Source organism: Harpia harpyja, chromosome 15 (genome assembly GCF_026419915.1).
Source record: "Harpia harpyja isolate bHarHar1 chromosome 15, bHarHar1 primary haplotype, whole genome shotgun sequence".
Classification (NCBI taxonomy): domain Eukaryota; kingdom Metazoa; phylum Chordata; class Aves; order Accipitriformes; family Accipitridae; genus Harpia; species Harpia harpyja.
The window spans coordinates 30018557-30045196 of record NC_068954.1 but is presented as its reverse complement, the minus strand read 5'-3'; the positions used below and the strand labels follow the sequence as shown (position 1 = coordinate 30045196).

The 26640-nt window shown below is 54.9% G+C and overlaps 1 protein-coding gene across 5 annotated transcripts in view; it reads right to left on the bottom strand.

The window, feature by feature from the left end:
- Positions 1 to 26640, bottom strand: part of HDAC7 (histone deacetylase 7) — a 90510-nt gene that overhangs the window by 30864 nt on the left and 33006 nt on the right. The window contains exon 1 of one of the 5 annotated variants that reach the window (XM_052809588.1): positions 25224 to 25313. The exons of 1 other annotated variant lie outside the window; for it this stretch is intronic. Coding sequence is in view for 2 of the 4 variants with exons in the window: in XM_052809585.1 (XP_052665545.1) it covers positions 16537 to 16639 (103 nt within the window). In the remaining 2 variants the exon portion in view is untranslated. Of the gene's footprint in view, positions 1 to 2456; positions 2478 to 16536; positions 17002 to 25223; positions 25314 to 26640 lie in introns of those variants that run through there. 3 more of the 5 variants (XM_052809585.1, XM_052809587.1, XM_052809592.1) reach the window with 3 other exon arrangements.

The following is a 26640-nucleotide window of genomic DNA, read 5'->3' as shown; positions in this document are numbered from 1 at the left end:
CTCTGGACCCAGCCCGGAGGGCAAAACAAAGCCCCCAGGGAGCAAGTTCCACCCTAAATTCCTATTTTCTCCTCCAAATGGGAGGTGCACATGTTCAGGCTCCTCCAGCACGCACGTCAGCAGCCGGAAAACCCTGTAAGGACCAACGCAAGCCTGTCCTGCCGTAGGACGGCTGCTGACGGCAGCTTGAGCAGATGAGGGTGGCAGAAGGACCTGGCTGGGGCAGAACCGCTCAAAGTTATGAATCAGTCCCCAAACTTGGGATTGCGACTCAAGTCAGTGCCAGTTTTGTTATTCACCTCCCGTTTTAGAGGGTTTTGCAGGTTATCGCTTGCAGCCCTTTTTCATCGTCAAGGTGGTGATAGAAACTGTTTTTCTTAAAAAAAAAAAACAACAAAAAACCCACACAAACATAAACCCCCATATATATATATATATATATATATATATATATATAAAAAAATAAAAGGCTTGAGATGCTCTTAGGACCTGAGCTGGGAGTTCAAGACTGGCACCACCCAAACAAGCATCACAGAGTCAGCAACACAGCCAGACCCACAAACCCTTCAGCACTTCCCACCACCTCCACAGCCTCGAAGGGCCACAGCAGGGAGAGAAACGGGAGGAAGAGAAGGACGGACGATGCCGCACGTCCCTGCTCCTCCCCACCACCGGCCAGCCCTGTGACCCCAGAGCCCGGGCTCCGCTGTGCCCAGCGGAGCAGGGAAACGAGCCCCATGCAGTCTGGCCTCTATTTACCTGCCGAAAAGTGGGGCCAGGCACTCTCAAAGCCCAGGCTGCTCGCTGAGCTGCTGGCGTCGCTCCCGAAGCCTAGCCATGCAGGCAGCACTACGAGCAGAACTACTCTGCTCCCAGAAGATTCCCAAGTGCATTTTTGCCCCGCTGATGTGTTAAAAATAGAAAGCATCAGTATTATTGTCCTGCAAGCAAATATAGAAAAATCACATCCTCACTGCTAAAAATCTATGCAACAGAGACTTGTTCTAATAGAGACACGTAGGAAAGCTCTATTTCTGGAGCAAGTCAACTTGGGAAGTTAGCACAACAACCTTAAGAGTATTTGTTAAATTGATGCACTGCGGCATTAAACACCAGTGGTAAACTTGCCTTCCCCCTCCTCTCCTCGCTTCCCTGGGCTTTTTTTCAGGCTTTTACGCATCTGCCGCAGGCCGCCTGCCTGCGCTGGCCTCCGAGAAGGGTGCACAGGCTTGCACGACACTCCCACCGAAGAACGTACTGCCCCGGTGCTGCCCTCGCAGATGGGAAAGCATGCGTGATCCAATTTGGGAGTGGTCTTGTCACCGTCCTCGCTTAACACTTTCCAGCTCTAAATGAAGCGTCGCTGCAGCAAAGCAGGTAACGCCATCCCTACAGCACAGGGAGAGGGATTCCGCAGAGCCGGGAGCCGGAGGCAGCCGGACTCTCCATCCCAGCGCCAGTTCCCAACAGGTAAAAGCAGTTTGCACACTCCTTTTGCAAAAGCAGTTTGCATGCTTCCCCCTAAAGGGAAAAGCCACCGGTGACCGCGGTGGCAGGAGACCTGCTGAGCTTTCCTGTCCCCCCCTTCCCTGCTCCCATCCGTCATCCCTGCTGACTCCAGAGGGAGGGGGGCCTCAGCCTGAACCTCATTCTTGGAAAGGGAAGATTTCTACGCAAGCTCGGCCTTTCCATGAGTGTTTGTGCTAACACACTGGACCGCTCCCACCCAGCTGGGACCGGGCTCTAGATCCAATTTCATTTCTCAGAAAATCACACGGGAGATGAGAGAGGAATGTGTCGGGTCACTTCCAACTCCAGGCAGGAACCCTGGCTTCTGCAAAAGCAGCCCTAGGAGAGAAAAAACCATCAGCAAGGGGATGTCTGTCCTTCCAGCAGCTCCCTGGAGAGGTGCCTGACATGGAGACTCACCACCAGGACCCACCATCCAACACCAAGTCGGCTCTGCAGGCCACCGCGCTCCGGACTCGGCAGGCAGGATCCGCAGCCGGCAGCGCTCGCCCCTCGCCCCGCAGGCGCCCAGACACTGACCCACACGCAGCACCGCAGGCATTGCTTAAGGGATCGCCCAATTCCCAAACAAAATAGCCTCCGGCTTCCAGCCTTCGCCTGCCTCACCAGGGGCAGAAGCACCCCATGGGAGGGCTTGGGAGGAGGCTGGGGTTGAGAGGTCACACCATCATCCCCAATGGACGGCAAACATCTCCCACTCATCACCACTAAGGCAGCGAGGATGTAAATACACTCCTGCAGACACAGTGAATAGACCAAGCATAACTCACTTCACCCCCCTCCCCTTCTCCCCAAAACAAAACACACACCCAGAAACAGAAGGAAACCAGTCAGGAAAAACCCGACAGTAATTCAACAACTATTTCAAGCGTTTTCATTCCCAGGAGGGGGCTGCTCTGCCCTCTGCCACAGCCCCCCCGCCATACCGGAGCTGCCTGGTGCCCCTTCGTGATCCTGTGCCAGGTGCTGGTGGGCCAGCCTGCTGGGGCCGTTCTCTCTTCATTTAATACTGTGTGCATCTCAGCTGGCATTTCAGTGCGAAGGCAATGCCAGATTTCTCTCTGCTGAGCCAATGCACTTGGAAATGCATGACGACTTCAGCAGATTAATTGGAAACACAGCCTGGGTGTTGCAATCCCAGGAATGACTCCAATTTCAGGAACAAATGTTTTCATCTCTAACTGGGAGCAGTCACCCAAGTGGAAGGGCGCATTTTTGTTGCTGTAGCTCACCCCTCCCCTGGTGCGCGGGCGGTGGGAAGAGCGCTGCATCTCACCCCGACGGGGCCGCTGCGCCGGCGCTTGCGTCACCGGGGAGCTGCTGCTGCAGGGATTCCTTACGCTCCCAGCCGGCACCGGAGAGGGACAGCCCAAGGTTTTCCTGTGTCGATCTCCTTTTGCAGCATTGCATCATTCCTGTTGGGGTCTGCAGCCTTCTCTGCCAACAGCAAGAGGTGGGAGAACAGGAGGGGATGTGAGGGTCCCCTGCTGCAAGTCGTCAGCCCCCCAGGGATGGCCACGGGGCCAGCGGAGCCAGCACCGCGGCTCTAGAGATCAGCGGCTAGCTCTTCCGTAAGGTCCCGCTGCAACTCCGCACACATCATGAGGGCCATGTTTCCAGCCCTTGCACAGATGGCTTCCCAAAAGGCCACTGCCCCTACCCAAATCCCAAAGCATCTCTGCTACTCCCTCCACCAAGGCTGGAAAAGATGTCCTTTTACTGCATGGCTCCCGCATCTTCCATACTCACACACGGAAACTCTCACCCCGAAGACTCCCGAGCTTCGCTTCTGCTGAAGGACATGGGCTTTGAGAGCTCAAGGATTCGATTTCTGTGCCCGCAATCCCTGGAGGTGACTCCTCTGCTCTACGTCCAACAGTCCGGATCACCACACCGCACACACCTCAGCAGCACTGAAGGAGATGCTGACGGCCAGCTCAACTCAGCTCCCCAAAGTCAAGCCCAGGAGAAAGGACCGATTCCCCCAGCGAAGGTCCTAGACTGAACTTGCCAGAGGCTGAAGATAAATCCCCATAAGACCATTCACTCCATCTAGTGGCAAGCCATCCCCGTGCTTCCATTTCCCCCCACACTCTACAGCGACAACGCTCCCCTTTCCAGGAGTTTCAACATCAGTTTGCCATTGCTTTGCTCAGCCGCATTTGCTGCCAACCTCCCGTGCTCTCTTAGGTGGTCCCTCTGCAGCCATCGCAACTCTTGATGTTCTCCCTTTGCTGCCAAAACCAAAAAGCTCTTCAACGGCTCAGCAGCTGTGCAGCGGCTTCCCCGCTCCCAAATCTTAAGGTGATAAGAGAAGGAGAAAAGCTGGTCTATCCACCCTCAGAGCCCTGGCAGGGAAGCCTGCTCTGATATCCTGCTGCCAGGGCTCCTGCAACCCAAGAAAAACTGTGTGGGCTGTGAAAGGCCATGTGGCTGCTGCTGGAGAAAAAAAAAAAACAACGGCAAGCTGGGAACCCAGGGACAGGCTGAGGGAGCAGCCAGCTCGCTCGGCTCTGGCGAGCCTGCACATGTGGGTCAGCGAGCACCCAAAAGGGAAGGAGGGACTGGCTCTGGAGGTGCTGTGGCTGCTTTTACCGATCCCCGTTTCTTCTGCAGACGGACACGGAGCAATGCCTGGGTAAATTCCTGATTTGGCAGAGGTGCAGCAGGAGACTCCCCTCCAGCGAGCGGCAGGGATCTGGAGCTAACAGCGAGCAAGCACAGCCCCTGCCTTGCCCAGCCTAGATGGAGGCCGTGATTTCAGCTAGATAAAAAGTATTTTTAATCTTCGAAGATAAATCAGCTCCTGCAGGCCTGATTTCTGCCAGCTTCACCTCCTCTCCCAGCTGTTTGGCCTCCCCCTTCAGCAAAGCCCTGCCAGAGATGAAGCCTGACCCAGGAGCGGGTGCATCCCGCAGCACAGACAGCCCCGAGCTGCACAAACCCTTCCCGCAACCCCCCTGCCCCGCTCCAGGCTGAAATCCACCGACCCCAGCCCCAAATCCAATTCCCTTCTTAGTCTTTGCCTCATAGAGCTCTTCTGTTCTGCCTGAAAGCCACAAGTCCTAGCCAGAGCTTTGCGTTGTGACTTCTATTGCCTGCCATAAAGTTCCTAACCCCTTTCTTATTCAGTGAAATAAGAATTTCTAGACGTGGAGGAGCTGCAAACACCACATCTCACTAAGACACCACCGTCCCCTGCTCGTGACTGTACACACCGTGCGGTGCTGCTCGCTGCTCTCACCCAAATCTCCCGCTTCCCACATCAGCCACCTTCCAGCCACGGCAATTTCAGCACACTCTTCAATTGAGACTCTTGAAGACAGCGTGTCAAATGGCTTCCTAAAACACAAGTCTGCTGGCAACTATCCACCTGTGACCAAACTCTGGCCTCAAAGTCACATAAGTCATAGCCTTTCTGCCATTAATTTAGATATTCTGACAAAATAAAACCACCAGATTTTGTAACGAGATGCCACTTAGGGAGCTTTGCTCATCCCAGAGCCTGATGCAAGATCTTCATTTGGGGTACCCTTATCTCTCTGACCGGGAGATCTGTACGCTAATGCTAAGTACATCAGAAAAGCAACCAGCAGCATCTAATTGGTAACCCCTCTTCTGAACTGGGCTGTTGGTATCAGACTGGTTGGCAGGTGGGCGAGCTTTGGCAAAGTCTCATCTCCCATTCCCAGGGTCAGGAACGCGCAAGAGCTGCCGCGAGGAGACGAACGTGGAAGCCACATGGACAGAGGGGAAAGCCACGGGGTTTTGCAAGCATCTTCTCTGGCAGGCAGCACTGTTGGGAGGCCTCCCCCACCGAGCCAGAAGACAAGATGGCAGAAGGGAGGACACGCAGATTTGTGCAGATACAGCACACGCCCAAGCTCAAACCAGGCCTAGCCCACAAATCCTTCTGCAAGTTTCTCCGTCCCACCTCCAGATGTGCCAGCACCCCATCCTACACCCTGCACCCCTCCCAGGCTTCTCCTCAGACACACCCTCCACCTTCTTCGCTCGCTTGGCACATTGTCCCAGACACGTCCGCGTGGTGTGAAACAGCCTCTCCGTGCCAGCATCCCAACCTCTCCAGCGGGGAAGCAGCCAAGCGCTATCACTTGTTCTCATCGCTGTCACAGGCTATCATCCAGTCTGGGCTCCTGCAGAAGAGACAGCGAACCTCCACCCAACCAGCACAGTTACTCATGAGTAAGCTAGACCCAACGAGACATCCAACCCTGACAGCAAGGTCCCACCAAGGAAAAATAAATAAAAATCCTCCCAGTTCCTTGATCTTGACAGATCTTTCAAGTGTTCCTCATCATCACTGTTACAAATCCACACCTCAAAACACAAACAGAAAAGGCAGCCAATAAAACTGACAGGAACCGCAAACGAGACTTGTAGATCTCTGGCCAGGGAAGGAGCAGACTCCAGGCATTTCTCCACGGACTCCCTTCTACTGTGATTTGACACAAGAAGAGATCAGATGTGGCATTGCTATGATTGTTCACATAAGACGGACAGGGCTAACACAGAAACCACAAGCTAACCTCTGCCTCCAACACATCACTGGCTTGGTCCATCAGCCAGAGGAGCCGATGCCTTGAATCTCTTTTGCCGAGATAACCAGCCTGAGCTTCATCGTCATCTCTCCCTGCAAGACAGATCCTATGTTTTTGTATTTTTGAGTCACTGCCCTTTCTGCAGTAGATAGTACAGTGCTGGCCCCAGCATTAAGACCACTCAAAGAGTCACGAGCTACAGAGGCAACGACATCTCCTTACTCCTACTTGATGCTTCTTGGCATCACTCAAGAAGCACAGACTCAGTGGACCCTTCAACCCTGGTCAGTTATTTTCGAGGACTCACGCACAGCCACCATGGATGGCATTGCCTGAGCAGGACCAGCATCATCTCTCTCCCAAGAGCTCAGTTCCTCCTCACAGATATGGATGCTGTTGATCCACGACAAATAAACCTCCACTAGCAAAACCAGTGAGACGTACACACAGTCCCGCACATGTAAGGAGACAGAGAGCAAAGGATGCCCAGTAGAGACAAGCTGCAGACACATCTTTACTGCTCAGTTGCATCCACATCAGGAGCACTTTGCAGCTCCAGACCACCAATACAGTGCTCCTAGTCTTCAAAGTCTAGAGACTAGTTTATCCTCCCAAGGAAGAAGGTTAATATTTACCTGCAGTATTTACAAACAAAGATAACAAGAAGCACAGAGCTGACGTCTAGCTCCCCGACTCTCTGCAAGGCTCCTACCTGTCAGTACAGGGTTCCTCAGGTTGCTGCTCGCCCCAGAATTGGGGGTGCGTTGCAGCAAACTCTCTCAGTGACAGATGAGACATAGAACCACCACCCCCTGCTTGGTTACAACCCACTATTGGTATTTTAATCAGAGTAACCGCATGGTGCAACCAAAGTGCCAAAGCATGTCTCAAGAGCCCCTACAATTAGCGTGACAGGCTGGGGGTCTCGTTCTGCAGTGCCTTTACCTGCAACTGTTCAACATCTCTAAGTCTGCTCACCAAGTACTCCTAACCATACTGGAGATGAGCAGAGGGGTAGGGACGCCTGCAAGCTTGTCCTGTAAACTGCAGTTGTACACTTGCACCGTTGTATTTCACATCACACACTGTAACTGGTGTTGGCCTCCTGGTTCCTCTGCTCCCAAAACAGCACAACTTGCACCAAACCATAGTTTTTCGTGGTCTCAGTAGTCATTTTGCCACTAAACTTCCATTGAGAGACTCAGAAATATTGCAGAAACGGCCTCTGCAGGCTATGCTGGGAGGTATCTGCAGACAGCACACGCAGGGCTGACTGTCACCAGAACTCCCCAGCTCCCCTTCTCTCACTTGGGATATACGTGACGGTGCCCTAACTATTTGCCAGTCAGTCCTGAAAAATAAAACTCTGGAGTTCGACTTCAGGGTAAGATCCAAATCCACCAGCTACAGCTGTGATTCATCTGCCGGTGTCGACATTTCAGTGCAGATGTCCGAGCTGGCTGCAGAGACACAAGCAATAATCCCATCATGGACATCTTAAAACGACACGGTTTGTCTGCCCTAGCAGCTCGTGCGGCAACATGTGGTTCAGGCTCAGATGTAAGTGCCATTGCTGCAGACACCTAAAACTCGGGGAGATAAACCCGATGCATGCCGCTCCCACGAAGCAAGCAGCAGCTCTGTCGGCTGCACAGATCTGCTCTCCCCCGAATCGAAGAGGAGCCCAGACAACTGGTTCAGCTCCCTTTACAGGAGTCAGAAAGCAGGGTCCCCGAAACGTGTGTTGAAATCCCCTGCAAAGCATTCCCGCTGCAGCGAGGCTGTGCCAGCAACAGTTTCATTTGTGCCAATTTCACAACTTCTCCAAGACATGAGGAGTTTAACAAAAACCCTTGCCGCAGTTTAAAGGAACTTTTTAAGGCTCCGCTTTGTGCATGGAGGCTACCCGAGAGCTACTAGAAAACTGAAGTGCCTAAAGATGACACCATCCTCCAGGCACACGAAACCTGGGATGTAACAGCACTTTGGGGTCTACGTTGCTCCGAGCATCTTTGAAAGCTGCAGCCAGCTCAACCCACAGATGACACCCAACTCCACCTGTCCTCTCTCCCTGAGCATCCCCAGGTTTTGGGGCACCGCACAGCCCTAGACATGATTTTTCTAGCACAAAAACAGATCCAGTGCCGGTCTGGTGAGTGCCGAACACGCGCGTGGCTCAGCTGTGCCACCCCGGGAGGACGGGTACAGCCGCGTGGCGGATGTTTGCAGGTGCTCCGTGTCCGTACAGGTGTACGACTTGGATGTTTGCCTTCCTGGGTGTTTATCTCCGGGTTGTGTCTGCACACAAACTTATCTCCGAGGGGAGGGGTGTGTTGCTTTTGCACACACTGTTATCTCCAAGGGATGTGGGCCTTCCTCTGAGGCGAATGCCGTGTGCGTAAGCTTACCCGCAGGCCCTGCGGCTCGGTACCCACGCTGGGCTTGGCTCCTCGGCTGCCTGCAGCGGTGCTCCTCTGCATCCCTCCTGCCCTCTCCCTCGCTCAGCCTCAGTCCCTGTTTCACCACCCAAGCAGGTGGCACTGAACAGTGCAGCAGCTCTTACAAGGAGGGGAAGAGAGGGAGACGTGGGAAGGGCAGAGCAGGGAGGAAGGACGGATGGTGGGGTCCTACTGGAGGAGCCCTGATCCCATCTGGACATGTTTGGGGTCTCCCCAAAACTTCTCTTGACAGAATGACTTCAGGAAGAGCCCCAATTTCTACATAAACACCTCATCTCTTACCGTCTCACCCCAGCTCTCCAGCTGACAGAGGGGACAATTAACTCAGCCATTCCTAACGTTCACGTAACGCAGCCAAACCCTCCAGAGAAACCTCCCGGCACATCCTCACCACTGGACCTGTGCTAGCCCATAGAGAAGGTCTGCCTGCTGCAGTCCAAGGCCATCACCTGTCCTGGGAAGGGAATAACTTGCTCCCACTATGACTGCAGCATCGTTTGGAGACCTCCATCTCTGTCTCCTGTGCGCACACCAGCACTGCTTGGCTTCACGGGGTCCGGCCCCACCAGACGGGCTCTGTGGTTCCCTCAGCACTTCTCATTCGCTCCATGCCTTTCCAAAACACCCAGAACAAGCTGCGGCAGAGGCTCCTGCAGCACAGCAGGGGGAAGGATGGCTCCGAGCCTCCCAGACAGCGCTCTCAGCAGTGCCCCGGGACGTTTGCTTTTTTCACAACACCAGGATATTGAGTCACGGTCAGCCTCCCCACAGCCTGCGCTCGCCCGTGCAATCGCCCAGCTGCTGGGGTGTGTGTCGGCAGTCGTCTTACCCAAGACAGGGCTCCGTCTCCAGGCTCCCTGCGTGCACTCGACCCTCTTCCCGGGCTCAGCGGCTCTGAACCTGCCGAAAGGAGGAAGCTGGGAAACTCCTCTTCTGGCAGAGCTCCGGAGCGAGCACAGCTTGTGTATTCATTGCCTCAGATCTACCCGGTCTCCTCTAATTTGCCCGAGAGCCCCTGGCCTCTTAGGCCTGCAAGTTCAGCTGTCATGGGCTGTGGGAAACCTCAGCTTTGGAAATGCTGCATTTACAGTGATGCAACTCGGGAGACATTCATCGTCCAAAGTTGTTTTTAAGGGGGCGAGGTGGATTAACCAGCCTGGTTTAGGAACTGACCCTCGATGCAGACGGCAGTGGCCAACTGCCTGCCTCGCAGCCTACATGAGCTGTAACCTTACCTCCCTTCCTCTCCCTCCCCCACAGCCCCGGTCCTTTTGCTCACACGGTTCCTGCAATTCCTGGCCCTCGGCTTCGATGCGTTGCACAGCTTCCGCCACCATCTGGGCTCCATTTAGGGGAGCTGATGTTTTTCACAGGGCTGTAATCTAAACTTTGGTATTAAGTTTACATCTTGCATACCAGCGTCTCACCACTGAGCCTGGCCACGCAGAAGGGGTGTCTCAGCTGCCAGGCTCTGTCCTACCGCAGGAGGATGCGGCATGCCGGCGGCTCCGCGTACCTGGGAATCGTGCCGCCATGAATGCAGAAGATAGATCAAGAACCAGGGATCCATATGCACAAACCACCTATAGATCCAGCGAGGCACTGACCCTGCCAGTGGGTGTGAGCTGGGAAAACCCAACAAGCTGGGAATCAGGTCAGCTTCCCCCACGAGCCCGGGGAGGCTGTAGGTGGGAGTCGAAGCCCTAAATCAGCATTATCCAGGCTCCATCTCTATCAGCAGCAAATTCTCCTAATTTTTGGCCTTAAATTCTACACCTATCCCCATCCAGACACTGCAGAGTCTTTCAGAAGTGTCAGGTCCTGCAAGCAGTGGTGGAGCTTGCTCTTTGGAGAGGGGCTTCTTTTGTGGAGGCAGGGAACAGACACCAAGAGCCATTGGGAGCAGAGAAGCATCCAGTGTAGCATCACAGGCCTGCTGCTGCTCTGCTTGACCCAGATGCTGCCTTTGAAGCCAAGTTCTACCTCTGTCTCCACCAGCAGCAATCCCAGACTGCCCACAGTCTGCTGCCTGAGCCCCTGCAAGCCATGCCTGTGGAGCAAGCAAGGAAGAGAAGATGCAAAGGGACAGTCCATTCCCACCACTACCTCTGACCAGCTGGCACAGAGTCCAGCTTTGAGCTTGCCCTTTTGATGCATGGGCACGTTTGTCCTCTGCAGCTGCAAGTGGACAACCCAGAGCGTGACTCCCAACCTCTTCTGAAGCAAAGGTTGATTATAAATTTGGCCAAGTTAAAGAAGCTTGAAAAAGCACGAGTGTCCCCCAATTATGCGTCACATCAGATCCTGCTATGAGCAAGTCAGTTGGGTTGGAGCAAACAACACATCACCTACCTCTTCACTGGGAGATGAAGGTCCCTAGCACCCTGCCTCCTCTCCGCATCACGATTTCTCACCTCCCACACATACCATAGGCTCCTCAGCTCTGTCCCTACAGCTCTAGCCAGACAGCAGGAGTCCAGGCTCGTGCTGAGCTCCTGTGGGTCCCAAGTCTCACTTGCAGCTGAACCCATGCACCATCTCTAAGGGCCAGAGCTTATGGAGGAGGAGAGCAAATATCCATTTTATGTTATCTCTGCTGGCCAGCTGGGAAACCAACTTTTGCAAGGGCTGTTCTGGGTGAAGAAGAGGGGTACACTTGGGAAAGCCCGGGGAGCTGCAGATGCAAGCATAGGAAGCAGAAGCAAGTTGCAGGCAAGGATGCACGGCGGCTTATGCATTGCCTGGTCCACCGCTGCTTGCATTCAAAACACAGCGGAGACACAATCGGACCAAACAGTCCACGAGCCGGGGGTCTTTGAGCAACGCAACATGCAGCACCGCCGAGTTTGTAGGCACTTGCTCTTGCAGCAGCCTACACCACAGAGGTGAGACACGTCAGATGGTTCAGGCAGCAAGATCTGTGCTCCCAGGAGCACGCCAGGACACCTAGTTAGACTGGGCTACTACCAGACTGCTCTCCACCCTCTCAGGCTCCTGCTCCAGCGTATATTAAAGAGACATCAAAATGCACAAAGAGTCTCTAGCACGGAGCTGCTCAGAGCTCTCCTTTCCCAGAGCAGTGCCCTATTAAACATCAGTGTCTCCCATCTCGTATCCACCTATTCCCTACAAACCAACAGCAGAGTCGATCGGCCAGGCTGCAACGGGATGACGGACCCACCGCACGGTTCAACAAGGCTCCCGACCCAGCTCCAGGCAGGCAGGGCTGCCTGCAAGCAGGCGACGACTGGCCACCATCTCAACACGGGATGTCAGAGCAGCAAGCAAATGAGGGCAGCACGCAGAAACCCCCAGCTGCATGCAGGCCCCCGCCGTGGAAATGCACACGAACAAAAAAAGCCAGCTTAAAAGCCAGAAAACGCAGGCAAGGTGCTGTGTTTGCACAGGGCCTGGCATGACAGCTCCTCTATGAGACACCAGCCCGGCTCTCCAGCCCCCACAGTTATTTATGAACTGCGAGGGCTTGCAGCCGCAGCACCGCCCTCCAGCCCTCCTGCCAACACACTTTGCCAATGGGCACAACAATTTTTGCAAGAGTGCTGCTAGCGGATCCCAGGCTGTAAGGCTGGTCCGAATGCTGCCGGGGCAGCGGCAGCCCCCAGGCACCCCCCTCCGGCACCCCAGACCCCCACCTGCCCCCCGACACGTCCGCACCAGCCTTCCTCCACCCTCCTCCGCCAGCTGCAAGGTGGGCAGAGCCCCAGCCAGCATCCAGAGGGGCGGCTCTGCTATCCTGCCAGGCAGCCAAGATGGCTCGATCCCAGCAATCCACGAGGCTCAGCCAAAACCAAAAAATAATGTTTTCATACTTTGACTTTTCAGGCAGGATTTAGTCATTTGTGGACACGAGGGCTTGGCAGGACTGCGCTGCCTCCACTTACCTACTCCAGTAAGCAGCTGTTTACGACAGCAGAGCCTTGAAGATGGAGGGAGAAAGACTTGTGGTTTAATCCAGGTGAATTATTCCTGCTCCCTTTACAGAGCATCCAGCTGGTGAGGAAGAGGGGGATTCAGCATCCGCGCACACCCGTCACATGTGGTACACGGCCAGGGACGGACTCGCCGCACAAGACAAGGCGTCGCAACACAAACAACCTCCAACGGCTCCGCAATGAGCTGCTTGGACAAATCCAGCAGGGACTTTTGCCCCGTCTACCTAACGGCTAAAAAATTAGTTATAGGCAGAAAAGCCAAACCCTCTCTGAGTACACTTGCTTTAAAGAGGCAGAGTGGCTGAGACCTGGTCTGTCATACTAGAAAAGCAGGTTCCAGCCCCGGCTTTGTAAGGGTTGTACAAGCCCTGTTTGCTTACCCCTGCACTGGGGCACTCGGAGTCTGCCCGACACGGGCAGGGAGACCAGAAGTTAAGCAGTAGTTGACACAGGCTCGTGGCAGCTAGCTGGGGGCATCCCTCAGAAATCCTCCGTGCATGGATCCATGGGTTTGGCCCCAAACTGCCCCAGCCTGGGCCTGACAGACGGGTTACAGAGCCAGCCTAATGCAGAGGAAGCTTTCAGAAAGACTGAAAAATTCAGTTTTAAAAAGAAACTGCGTTGGCTGAGGAGTCGGCGCTGCCATGTCCCCGTGCCCTGGCTTTCCCTTCTCCGGCACCATGTGCTCGGTGCCACCTTTGTGCTCTCCTCCTCTGTGCTGCAGCTCATCAGGCTCAGAGCAAGACCTCCCCATGTCTCGGGAGCCAGTCTTTGTGTTCGCAATAGCGAGGTTTGCCTCCCTATCCCTCTTTCAAGACCCCTCTCCCACAGAGTTCCTGGGTCCAGCCATCCCGTGATGGAAACCAAAGCACAGAAGAGGAGCCTCCTGCTGATGACTGAGCTTGATGTGCCACCTCCTCCACGTCAGATGAAGATACAGATAACAGCCAAGCTCACCATGCATAGCGTGGCTGTACCACCTCAGCATCCTGCAGACCTTCAAAATTACATATTTAAGGTGGAAAGGGTCTCTGGGTTATTCCTCCCAACCCAAGATACGTAGCCCTGCATCTCCCCACTCCACTGCAGCTCCCAGGCCAGGTCACAAGCACAGGCGGGTGCCTCCAAGCTCCAGAGAAGAAAGGGATGCAGTTTATCCATCAGGGTTTGCAGGAAAGAGTTCACATGGAATTAAGGAAACAGCTTCTGCCACGACACCTTATTCTGCCACCACTGTTATAAGCACGTGTTTGATTCCTCACCCAGGACCTTACCTTAGTCCTAAAATCACTTCCAAGCATCCCAAAAGCCTTGGCCATCACCGCTTCAGAGCAAGCCCAGCTCCAGGGAGCCCTAGGGAAGTCACCGACGAGGCAGGAGAAGACCTTGCTGACAACCCACGATCCTCCGTACACCTCAATACACTTCACAGGAGCTAAAAGCCCAGCTCTGAGCAGCCAGGGCAACCTGCGGATCTTCTACAGAGAAGTCAAAGTGCCAAGAGACCCTGCACTCAGGAGCCAAGGCCCACTTTAATCCCCTAATTCTTCTTATCAAGTCAACAGCAAGGTTTGCCCTTGCTACCATGTGAAGGATAGAGCCATCTTCACCTCCCAAGGCCTGGCCCACTGGAAAGGATGGACTTCTGTCTTGCAAATGTGTCCTCAATGCCTTACAGTACCGAAGCCACCAAGCCACCACGTCCCTCTCTTGATCTTAACACACGGCCTTGGGTGTGGGATGAGACAAACTGGGAAGGCAGGTTACGAACACACGAAGGAAGCTCCACCAACACCTCCAGTCTGCAAGAGCGTGGTGGCTCCCAGCATCGCAACAGGCAAATGGTGTATCCAGCCGCAGAGCCAAAACCTCCCTGTAGCATCTGCGGAGAGTGCAGAGAGACAGGCAGGCTCTGCGGCACATATTCTCTGAAGAATTTAAAAAAAAAAAAAAAAAAAAAAAAAAAAGGAAATTGCAAGAAGCAACGAGGAGTTTGCCACCATTGCATCACGTGTCTAAGCCTGCTTCTTCTTCTGATGAGCTCTGACGACCGGAGGACGCGAGCTGGGAGAAGGACTAGGCTGCAGGAGGGCGGGCAGGGCTCGCCACGCGCCGGCACTTCCTCCGAACCACTAAACACCACCAGATCTGTTGGCAAGACCTTCGTTACGGTTAGACAGGGTGCCTCTCTGCACCCTGTAGAAAGAGGATAAACCAAGACTAATCTAGAGTGCCAGAAGATGAGGACAGCAGGAGGAGGGGATTAAAAATTGTCCCATTCATCTCAATTATTAGATCTGGTGCAACTCCCCACCTTAGTGTCAGATTAAAACTTTTCAAGCACTAGCCCAAGGCTTATCTGCTGCTCCCCTCCCTTCTCCCACATTCCTGTTATTAAACCAACTAGCGCTACTTATCTACAAATCCTGCCTCTTAAACCAGCAAAGCCACACCACGGTTCCTGCAGTGTTGACGCTCCATCGTGCCCCTTTGCTTAAGTGGAGAGCTCAAGGGGATGCCAACAGCTCACTCCCCACAAACCACGCACTGTCTGCCTTCAAAGCTTATCCACTGCACGGGTCCCACCACGATGTGGTTCCCACCACGATGCTCTGCAGCCATCATCTGCATTTTCACGTGGTGATCAAACCACTCAAAGCATCCCCAAAGCCAAATTTCCACAGGAGCCTATAGCAAAGCTGGCGTGGAGCAAGTCTTCAAGGAAAGGGAGTTATTCCAGAGTTGTGCTTCGTAACCAAGCGTGGGATAAAGCTCAAAGAGGCACACAGAAGAATTCACTGAGGCAGCGCACGGATCAGCAGCACAAACCCATTAAGCCCTGGCCACTGGCAGGAGAAGTTTTTCACCGAGGAGCCTCTGTGCCCTCCAGGCAGACTCCACGCAGAAGTTGTACAGCTGTCCTGAATTCGAAAGACAGATAAGGCTCAAATGATTCATTCAGTGTAAACCTTTATTTGTTCTTGCTTACCCAGAAGGAGCCAGCAGCTGCTAATGCTAAACTGGGCCAGCTCCCAAGCACAGACAAAGGCCTGCAAAAATGGGTTTAAGGAGGAACTGATTGTTCAAAAAGCAATCCTAGAAGAGGGAGTTAGAAAGAGGGAGTGCAGCGCAGCGCAGGAGGAAGAGGAAGCCAAAGAGCACCTAAAAATAAATTTTAAAAAAAGCAGTCAGGCACAGGACAAAGGCCTCGTCTGCACGTGACCGTTACCCGCAGCGTAGGCAGGATGCGAACTGGGTACACAACACTCACTCCCCAGCAACCCCACGTACAGAGCCTCAACCACCTCCCCGCACACAGCAAAAGCCACGGCCAGCACCTTTCGCCCCCTGGACAGGCTCGTTTCTCCTGTGCCATAAATCCCTCAGATGCTGCCCCTGCCCTAACTCCAGCATGCTGTGCCTAGTCCGCTCCTGGGTGGAAATCCATCTAAGCCCAGCAGAGCTGGCATGAGACAGCTTCAACAATAGTTTGAAAAAGTTAAAGGAATTTAAATGAAGTCTGGAAAACAATATCTCTCCCAAAATGCACTCTCAAAAATAACTAAGTCCTGCTGACGGACTAGCGAGGGGTCCCTCTGCATCCATCTAGGTAGCACCTTCATCAGTTCTGAGCAAGAGCTGGTGGGTAAATGGCGAGTTCCCAATGAAACTGCCAGAAAAGGCAGAGGAGATAACAGATGAGCCTGTCCTGTGTTTGCTGGTGCAACTGGGACTGATGCTGTCTGCTCCCCTCCTGTGGCTACGGGGCTGTGGAAAGCTCCCACGCAGGCACCGAGCTGGGACCCTGCGTACAGGTGATGAAAACCTCAAAGCCCTTAACCTGCTCCAGTGGGGGCTGTCTCCGCCAGACGCAGATTAAAGCTTCAGTTCAGGCCCCTGTATGAACCGTTCTCCATGTGCCGTACAGAAGGATGCTCCCGCGTACGCCTTTAGCCAGCCCACCCAACTAGTCAGGATTCACAGCCGTGCAAGGAAGGAAAAAAATCCCCCAGGGACAGGAAAGGCACTTACAGGATGGGCTGAACATCACCAGCGTGGTAGATATCTTCAGCCTCGGTGCAACAGTCTGAGAACATCCAGCTAGTTCCGCTCCCGGGAAGCCACCACTCCGCATCTCACATTCACTTCTGCTTCACTCCTGCCTCGCACGTATCTGGTCATCAGTGCAGCAGTAAGACGCATCTGATAAGGCTGCTCGTAGATGGGTCAGATGCAATAGGCCACTTAACAGACTCTTGTATACTGAGTCATCCCGTCTTCTGAGCCGTCTGCCTCCTCCGGGAGTATGTACTGGCTCCGGCAACTCTTATTTCATACTCGCATACATGTGGCTCTTTTTTTGAGCATGCAAGTCTGAAGCTGCTGAGTAGGACTCTGCCCAAGACGTCCCTTCAAAGCTGCCATGAAACGCAAACAAAACTCCTGCATGGCATAAGTTTGCTAGTCTTCACCCTACGGTCCTTGAACTCATGACTACTGAGTAACGCAGCTTGCTCAGCTAACCAGCAAGCTAAGAATAGAGACCTTGAAGTGAAACCTACTGGGATTGGCAGCTATTTTGAGCACACTCAGCTGGCGGGGCAGCGTGACATAAGAGGATATAAAGAGGAAACTCTGCACAACAACTCTCACCTCACCAAGAAAGATTTGGGTAACAGAAGGTAGAGCCACCACGCGTGCTTTTGAGGCAAAGCAAACGCTGTGATGAATCCCCAAGGCCATCTCCGCACCACTTTGCCAGCTCATTCCTCAAAACCCAAGCCACGGCATCTGTGTTTACAGCAGCGTGATACCAAGCGGGTTGTCCCCGGGCACAGCACCAGCCCTGCAGTGCCCTGAGCATCCCCAGGACCGGCTGTGAGCCCACCAAGAACTGCACAGCTGGACCCCAACAGGCAGCAGCCCAGTGTGGCCATTGCTTCTCCCTGCCTGGGATCCAGCAAAACCCCAGCAAACCGCCTCCCGTGCTGCCCATGCCTCTGCCGCGCAGCCCATGTCGAGCAGAGCATGTTGCCACAGGTTCAGCCTGCCCAGGCACCTTCGTGGAGCAGGGCTCCCGGAGATCCTGCTGCGACCAAGCGCTCACAAGCGGCCGAGCCAAGCCTCAAAGGGAGCCGACACCACCAAAGCAACCAGACAGAGCACCCGCAAACCCCAAACCTTGTCTTTGCTTTCTGACCTCGAGCAGACCCTTGCAGCTCTCTTCAGCATAGCACACCCTGAGAAGAAAGGGTTGCAATCGTACCCAGACACCAGATGTGTTTAGGAAAGATCTGGTCTCGGTTAGCAACCAACATTAAGATTAATGTAGGGAAATTTAAATGGCAATACTCGGAGCGTATTTGATTTCAACCCTTAGATACTGGGAAAACAAACATACAAGCTACGGTTTCTGGAAATCAAACTCACCACCTGAAACCGGTCCCTGCAGCAGCTCTCTGCTAGTTCATAGCGTGTCCAACTCGTCAGCATGTGCATTTGAATACTCATGATGCCAGTATATTCTGCCAGCTTACTCAAAACCAAGAAATGTATTTTCTACTGGTTTTTTGGACAGGAGTAAGTCATAAGCAGGGATTCACAGAGTCTACAGTGCTAAATAATTGAATTCCCCAAACCCACCACCTTAGTCTGTTATAAAAGCATCCTCCAAAACTTACACAGGGCATCTGAGGGAACACGGCACCTCCAATTCCAGTCGTCATCCAGACAGCAACTGCTTATTAAGGCCTCTGTCCAACAGTCTGTATTAAACCATGGTTTCAAAGAGGCTGAGCACTCTGAATAAAGATCACAAGCCGCAGATTTGCTTAACACTGCAGTTCAATTATTACAGTGGCGTGAGCCACCGCTGCCGTCCTCTCTGCCTGCCCCACGCCAGCAGGTGACAACCGCGTGGCTGCAGGGACCCAGACAAAACCCAACCACCCTGGCACTGTGGCAAGGGCTGTCCCCCACCACGGGGATCCCCTCTTCTGGGACACTGTCACCTCCAGCTGGTGGCAGCTCTGTTCTGCGACTGTGCTGTGGGGACAGAAGTGCCACCAAGGACAAAGAGGATCCAGCCCGCCTCAGCCCCAGCGCGGAGGGGAGCAGCAAGGCCACAAAGGGGGCTGACCACAGGCATACGAGGAGTGCCCGGTAGTTTCATCAGGCTTCGACGCATCCCTGAGCCACGGAGAACTGTGTCCGCTCTCAGGCTTGGTCTCTGTGGAAGCAATTTTCAAGGCAAACGGACCGTACTGCAAGTCTGCCCACCAGCACCTCCACACCCTCACGCGGGGACCCCTCTACTGCTGCAGCAAGGTGTCGGTGCAGTCCTGGAAGAAGGAAAAGAAGGAGGCAGGCATGATCCTGAGCTCAGCAGAAGCCAGGAGATGAGCCCCAAAAGAAGCAGAGGCTCCCACGTCCAGGTGCTCTGTAGCATCTGCAGAAATAGTCAACCCTCCATCCTCTACATCTCTGGGACAGCAAGGAGCCACGTGCCAGTCCCTGCCTCAGCCCTGAGACACGGGCAGAGAGGCCAGAGGACCAAGGGTGAGCCCACACAGATGACAAAAAGGACACAGCAAAACCTGTGACTGAGCAAGGCAAGGGAAGTGGGAGAACGGTGCTTCTCCTCTGCTCGGGGCTGTCAAGGGGAGGGAGGGAGCAGGGACACGCTCCCACCTCAGACAGCCTCTCTGCTGTGAATATTCCCGCCCTACAGGCACTAAAAGATAATACTGGAAAGCAGGTGCTTTCACCAGCCTCTTAAGTGTTGCTGAAGGCAGCTAGATGAGGAAAAGAGTCTATGGCAGGAACAGAAGAGACTATTTTCACTTGGTAGTTGCACCCCCAGGCTACGTATGGAAACATATCCTCTGCAAAGTTAAGTGCATCAAGCAGTGAGCAAACCTGGAGAATTTACATAAGCCTTGAAGTTTCGGATACGCATAAAGGAAGAAATTCAGGGAGCAATCATCGCTTTGTCTGGAGCTATTGCTAGGAAGTGACGTTCTCCACATTTTCTGTGCCGCCCAAGGCTTCGCTCTTACGCAATGGCAGCTTTTGAAAAAGCAGCCTCAGCATCGACACTGTTTTTGCCTCCCTTGCGTAAGAGATTCTCCTTCCCTGAAGGCTCAAGAACATCCCCCCATGAACCACTCCCAGCACCACCTCCAGACTCCTTCCTGCAGCACGAGGGAGTCCACTTCTCCCCAGAGGCTGCCCCAGTGCCCTGCTTCCACCCGCCGTGGAGTTGAATTCCAAGGCATTGGCAGGACCGCAGGATGCTCCAGAGGCTCCTTGGACACGCTGCTCTCTTTTGGAGAAGCAGAAAACCCAAGGGACAAGCTGATATCCTTCCAGCTACAACTGGAACACAAACCAGATCAGGACAACTTCCCATTTTATTTCTATAAATGCCTACCACACTCCTCACAGAGGGGGAGTTGCAGGAGAACTGGGTGTACTCGAGTAAAAGGGAAGGTGGAGAAAGGGAATAGAAGAGGCAAAGTAGGAGAAGAAGGTGGGAGAGCGGAGGGGCAAAGTCCAGGATCACCTAACGTGACCCAATGAATCAGTACAGGCAAGAGCAATCTTGTCAAGAAACCCAAACGCACCGGGAAACCCTACCTGCTTATTTCATGCCTTGTAACATCAATTGAGTCATTTCTAAAATAAGCAAAGCTTTGGGTCTTGGTTTTGAGGTATGACTTTAGGATAGCTACAGTAAACCAGTAGAGTTTTTTTGATCCTAAGTTACACGCTGCGATGCACAAAGAGCCCAGAAGAGCCATCAGCTAAGAGTGCCAAAAGCTAGGAGCCATGTACAGCCAGCAGCAACTCCCACTCCTGTCCCACTCCCTGGGTAAACGTGGGAAGGACGCTCCAGGCAGGCGCCGCTGACGGGGACACCCTGCACACGTAAAAAATTTCTCCATCAAGAGAAATTAGTCTCTTCTGGAGGCCAGTGTGAGACACTCTCAGTTTCCAGCTCTTCCCCCAGCTACTGCATCTCCATCTTCTGGTTCCCTACCTTTAGCACCCACCTTTCCAGAGCAGAGCCTCCGTCCCCCTGAAGCACACACCATCATTTAGTGCAGCACGGAGAGGCTGCAGGGTGAGCGTGACCGCGACCGCGTGCCAGACCAGCAGCAGTGTTTGTTTTGCACTGATGTGAGCGGTATTTTGATCCAACTGTGCAATGCAACCCTGTGGAAGAGCTAATTCTCCTGCTGGCATGCGTTCCTACTCCTCGATACCTCACGGGACGAAGCCTAAAGTATCTGCCTGCGAGTGAGCGATGTGGTTTGTTACTGTACTGAGGTGCAAAAAGCAAGCCAGCCAGCCACTGAGCAAGACTCCAGCCTCAGAGACACCTTCGTAATTCTTGCATTGACAATAGAGAGCACCATCCACCACACTTAGCCTTGAACATGGATGGGCTAAGCTTTTAGGATGAGGGAAGACAAACAAACAGATACAAGTGATGGATGTGGTAAGGCGTTGAAGCATAACAGACAGCCGCTATCTTGCTCCAGCCCCTCCTTGGGGTCAGGACCTCCATGGAAGTCCTCAATTTTGGACATTCCCTCTCTGCTGAAGACCCCTCTGGGTGACAGCATAGCACTGACTCAAGGCTCTTTCCTCAGCATCCTCAGATGTTGCCCAACGGGGACCACAGTGACACAGACATGTGGCACTCATACCAACTCTGCCACCTCATCGACTCATTTACGGGTACTTCTGCATCATGCTGAGCATTCACCGCCTTCAGCCCCACTCTGCCAAGGGCTGATGTGCCTTGGCACGAATTCCTCCTCCAAGGTGAGTCTGGGAAATTTCCAAAGTCAGTTCAACAAGCGCTTGGGCTCCGTTTGCTATTTATAGTTTGACAACTGGGACAATGCCACCCAAGCACACTAGCTTCGCTTGCTCTGGCTAAACTCAAACCCAAATGACTGAATCCTGCACAACATACAGCAGCCTCAGAGCTGCCCAAATTCAGCACGCATTCATTCAGTGTTAGCAACTGCTGCTATATCTGGAAGACGGTTTCAAGGGAAGACAGAGCTCTCCAAGGCAGAGAAAGAAAACAAATCTTTTGCCTGTATTCTGCAGGACAGCACTGCTCTCCTAAACTTCCTCGGCTCAGCTTAACAAGACCCAAGTTTTCTGCTAAAAAGTTAACATTAACAGCATTAGGCAACTCACACCGCTCCCCACAAGCCCCTGCATGCCTCCTGAACTCTGTACATCCCCTTGAAAGCTTCATGACACCATCACATCATACAGCAAATGTACCAACTCTGACCTTCTCTGAGTGACAAAATTGTCCCTAACATACGCCAGGCCCAGCCTTGCTCTTCGGGGAAGGCAATTCAGCAGAGCAGCCCATATACGTCCAAAGAAAGGGAGCGGGGTGACCAGAAACAAACCACTTACATTAAGGCACCAACAAAGGCAGGAAAACATTACGGCCATTCAGCGAGGCTGTGAGGCTGTAAGCAGCAGGGGTTTCTGCAGTATTTTTAAGGCAGAGTGGCAGATGAGAGACCAGCCGTGCCAGCCAGGAGCTGAACTGCACGGGGCTCTCAAAGCCTCGGTCACAGAGGGCTGCTCAAGTCTGACACAAGCCCACCCAGCTGCAACCAGACTGTTCAAACTCAGCAAGGCCAGGACACGCTTCTCTGGCCGTTTGTCATCTCCCCCATTTCACCAACGACACAAAAGTCGGCAAAGAAGCTGCTAATAGGAAGCCGACAAAGCCTAAACTGGGGAAGGATGCATTCCTGCCTTCAGGGAGCATAGCAAGGTAATGAGACACAGACATTGGGAAGGACTCGGCAGCTGGCAGGACTGACTCACCTACCCATCCTGGGCTGTCCCATCCCTCCGTAGCAGAGAGCAGCTACAGGGCTGGATGGAGATCAAAAGGTAATAAATCAGATCAGAAAAACTAAGGTCTTGATGTTTGAACCAGAGATCGAACAGGAGATTTGCACACCTCCCCTGCAAGAGTCAGGCAACGGGGCAGAAGGAGCTGCCTTGTTTCGGAGCATTGCCAACACGCTTTGTTTTTTCCCCCTCCCCAAGGTCTCAGCTGTTAAATACATGATTGCAGGATCTCACAGTCTCTTAAAAAAGCACGTATACTATTGCATCCCACTATCTGAACAGGAAAAAGCCTGAAAATCTGAGCCATAAAGACTCCAAATACACAACGTCTCCTTATTACTGACATTTTCAAACCTCATTTTAATTTCAACAGTTTCTAAACGGTTAGGGTTTTGCAGCACCGGCTTTCATCCTCCCAAGAATTGTTTCTATCCCAGTGCCCCACGGTGGGAGGACTTTGGCTTAAGCCACGTATCCCAAAGCTATCAGTGCCACCGCTCGCAGCCCTAGAGCCACCTGCCTCAAAAGACTTTAAGCAACCAGTCTCTGTTCCCAACACCAGATACAACCTGGGTCTTTACTCCAATCCACAGCCCAGCGAAGTGTGAACACAGAAACCAGGGCCAGAGTCATGACACGCATGCTCCAGCCACCGCAGGCCTCAATTCCCCATCTCTGCCAGAGGCACAACACAAATCCAGACCCGCAATCTCAGGGCAACACAAAGTTTATCACTTTGCTAGTCCAGATATAACACTGTGCCGCATTGAAACACCTCTACCAGATCAGAACTGCACTGGACAGCACCCAGCACCAACTCAAAACATGAGCCTCTCCCTGCCCTGGGGATGTTCCCGTCCGAGCCCCAGCAGGATGCAACAAAGCCGTTTAATCAACTGCAGGAAAAGACACACTCACATGCACCCGTCCCCATTCACCTCCATCCTCCTGCTACGCTGTCCCAGGACAGGATACACACTTGCACGGACCTGCCCTAACATCGTGACTTGTCCATTCCCAAATGACACGTCCAAAAGGTTTAGGACCCTGTTCGGGACAGGTCTAACCTCATTACCACCCCACGTGCTTATGCCTGTTGAGCTTCCAGCCTCGCTGCAAGCACTTTTGCTGCCATTTTCAGGCTCCCACTTCCTGCTCGCATCAGGCAGCCGAGTAGGAAGTGCCGAAATCCTCGGATCCTCACTGCATACCAGGAAGCGCCGGAGATCTCCTGAGAAAGGCTGTGATTTCCAGGCTGAAATCCTCTGCAAACATCTGGTCAGAGATATTGCATCCGGACCCTCAGAGAGCGGGGCCCACCCTCCCCATCTTCCCAGAGCGTGCCGCTTCGACCGTCTGCTAGAACAAGCACAGGGCAGAAACCACTTACAGATCATATGGTTGGGCAAAAAATACCGCACAGTCCAAATCCTCAGGCCGTTCGCTTCCCTTCCTCTCCCACAACAAGCGACACCTCGTCTCTCCTGCCCACTCGCCACCGAGCCAAGTCCAGCACATCTCAACACCGCCTCTGCAGGAGCCTCTCAACGTCCCATTACTCAGCAGAGCCTCATAACACGTCCAAACCCCAGATAATACCTTTACCATGGAAAAAGGTGTGGGAAGATCTGTTTTTCGGGAGCCTGGGGATTGCCAGCAAAGGGCAAATCTTGGACGACTCACAGATCTGTGGGCTGCATTGGCTCGTATGCTCAGTCTCCAGACAGATCTGGGCTACTTGGGGTATCGACAGCTCTTTTCCCATTGCAGCTGCTCACATCCTTTCTCAACAAGGTATTCAGAGAGAAAGAGATGCTATTTCAGTAAAAACACCCAAGGAAGCAACCCAGCAAAGCTGTTAGCGCTGTCGCTCCTCTGCCCTTACAGCCTCGCTCCCTGCAAGCGCCAGCCGCCCTTCAGGAGAGAAAGGTGACAGGATTAGAATAAAAACATTCCAGCCAACAACAGGCTCGGGTTTACCCTGTCTAAACCCCCGCTCTCAAGGCAGCCACAGGTCTGCGGACCCCGTTCGACCCGGCGACTCGGGGACTCACGAGCCCGAAGTCTCTCCATCGGCTCTGGCGGCTTTTCCAGGCTTGCTTACGCCCGCAGCCACACGCAGGCATTCGCATGGGACACCGTCTTGCGTGGATCAGCCGCTCTCGAAACCACCATCACCTGATGCTTCCCTGGGCACCAGCACCAGCCCGGGCTCTCCGGGACCATCGCCGGATTCTCCCTCGCCCGGTGCCTGGCACGCCACACGCCAAATACCGGGGAGGGGGGGGAGAGGGGGGGACAGCACTGCCAGCCACTCTCCATCGATACGGGGTGCACCACCAACCCCAGCCCAGCCCCGGCTGGAGGCTGGGGACCCTCAGGCAGGGGCCGCAGGGCTCCAACACCCCCGGGAAGGCGACCCGACCCCCCCCAAACACTCAATCCAGACCTGGCTGGCTCCCTGCTGCAGAGGGGGGGGGGGCTCATCGATCTGGGTGCCTGGCTTCAGGGCACCCCTTCACAGGAGCCTGCCAGACCCACGGCGGGGGGGGGGGGGGGCTTTGGGAAGCAGGGCCCTTCGGGGGGGGGGGTCGGCCGGGGCTGCCCCGGGGGGGGGGGCATCTTCAGGGGGGCTCGGCATCTCCCCCTCCCCGGGGTTGTGAGGGAAAGGGGGCCAGGCCTGGCCCGGGGGAGGCCTCTCCTGCACGGGGACGGGGTCTCGGCCCTGGGGAAGCCTCTCCCCCCTCCCCGCTCCCCGGGGCTGACAGAGCCACGGCCGCCCAGCTTGGAAACGTCCCCACCGCCGCGCTGCCTACCTCGGCCGGGGGCCGGGCTGAGGCCGGCGGCGGGGACAAAGACGAGGCCGGTTCGTCCGCGGGTTCAGGCGGCAGCGGCGGAGCTGGGGGGGGGGGGGGGGGGGGGGTTTGTGTGTGGGGTGAGGGGGTGGGGGGGGGGCGGCCCCCAGCCGGGCCGCGCTGGGCGGCGGAGCGCGGAGCTCCGCTGGCGGCTCGGCTCCACCTGCGCCGCCGCCGCCGCCGCCGCACCGGAACCGGGCGGGGAGGAGCGGAGCGACCCGGCCCACGGAGCGTTGTCGGCGGGCGGCGCCGCCCCGCGGCCAATGGCGCCGGTCCCCCCCCCCCCCCCCCCCCCCCAGCCGTCGCCTCGGGGCCCGCCGGCATCGCCCCCCCCCCGGGCCGAACCGGGGACGGGGTAAAGGGGGGGGGGTGTTGGAACGGGTCCGTGTAGCTGGGAACCGGGGTGCACGCGTGGGGCGGTGGGGGGGGGGGGTGAAGCCGGGACCAGCCCGTGGGGGGGTCAAGCACTTAGGACCAGCCTGGGGGGGGCTCCTGCACCCAGGACCAGGCTGGGGGGGGGGGGGGGGGTCAAGCACTTAGAACCAGCCTGGGGCTCCTGCACCCAGGACTAGCCTACGGGGGTCAAGCACTTAGGATCAGCCTGGGGGGGCTCCTGCACCCAGGACCAGGCTGGGGTGGGGGGGGTCAAGCATTTAGGACCAGCTCGGGGGGGTCAAGCACTTAGAACCAGCCTGGGGCTCCTGCACCCAGGACTAGCCTAGGGGGGTCAAGCACTTAGGACCAGCCCAAGGGGGTCAAGCACTTAGGATCAGCCTGGGGCTCCTGCAGCCAGGACCAGCCTGGGGGGGTCAGGCACTTAGAACCAGCCTGGGGCTCCTGCACCCGGGACTAGCCTAGGGGGGTCAAGCACTTAGGACCAGCCTGGGGAGGGTCAAGCACTTAGGATCAGCCTGGGGCTCCTGCAGCCAGGACCAGCCTGGGGGGGTCAAGAACTTAGGATCAGCCTGGGGGAGTCAAGCACTTAGGACCAGCCTGGGGGGGCTCCTGCACCCGGGACCATCCCAGGGGGGTCAAACACTTAGGACCAGCCTGGGGCTCCTGTACCCGGGACCAGCCCGGGGGGGTCAAGCATTTAGGACCAGCCTGGGGGGGTCACGCACTTAGGACCAGCCCAGGGCTCCTGCACCCAGGACCAGCCTGGGGTGTCAAACACTTAGGATCAGCCCGGGGGAGTCATGCACTTAGAACCAGTCCGGGGCTCCTGCACCCGGGACCAGCCCGAGGGTGTCAAGCACTTAGGACCAGCCTGGGCGCCTGCACTTCTGGGCAGAACTGGGATTCACCAGCCTGAGCCAAAACGGGGCTCCTTGAACTGTCCCCTGCAGCCTGGCGTGGGTGTGCAGAGCCCCTCAGCCGG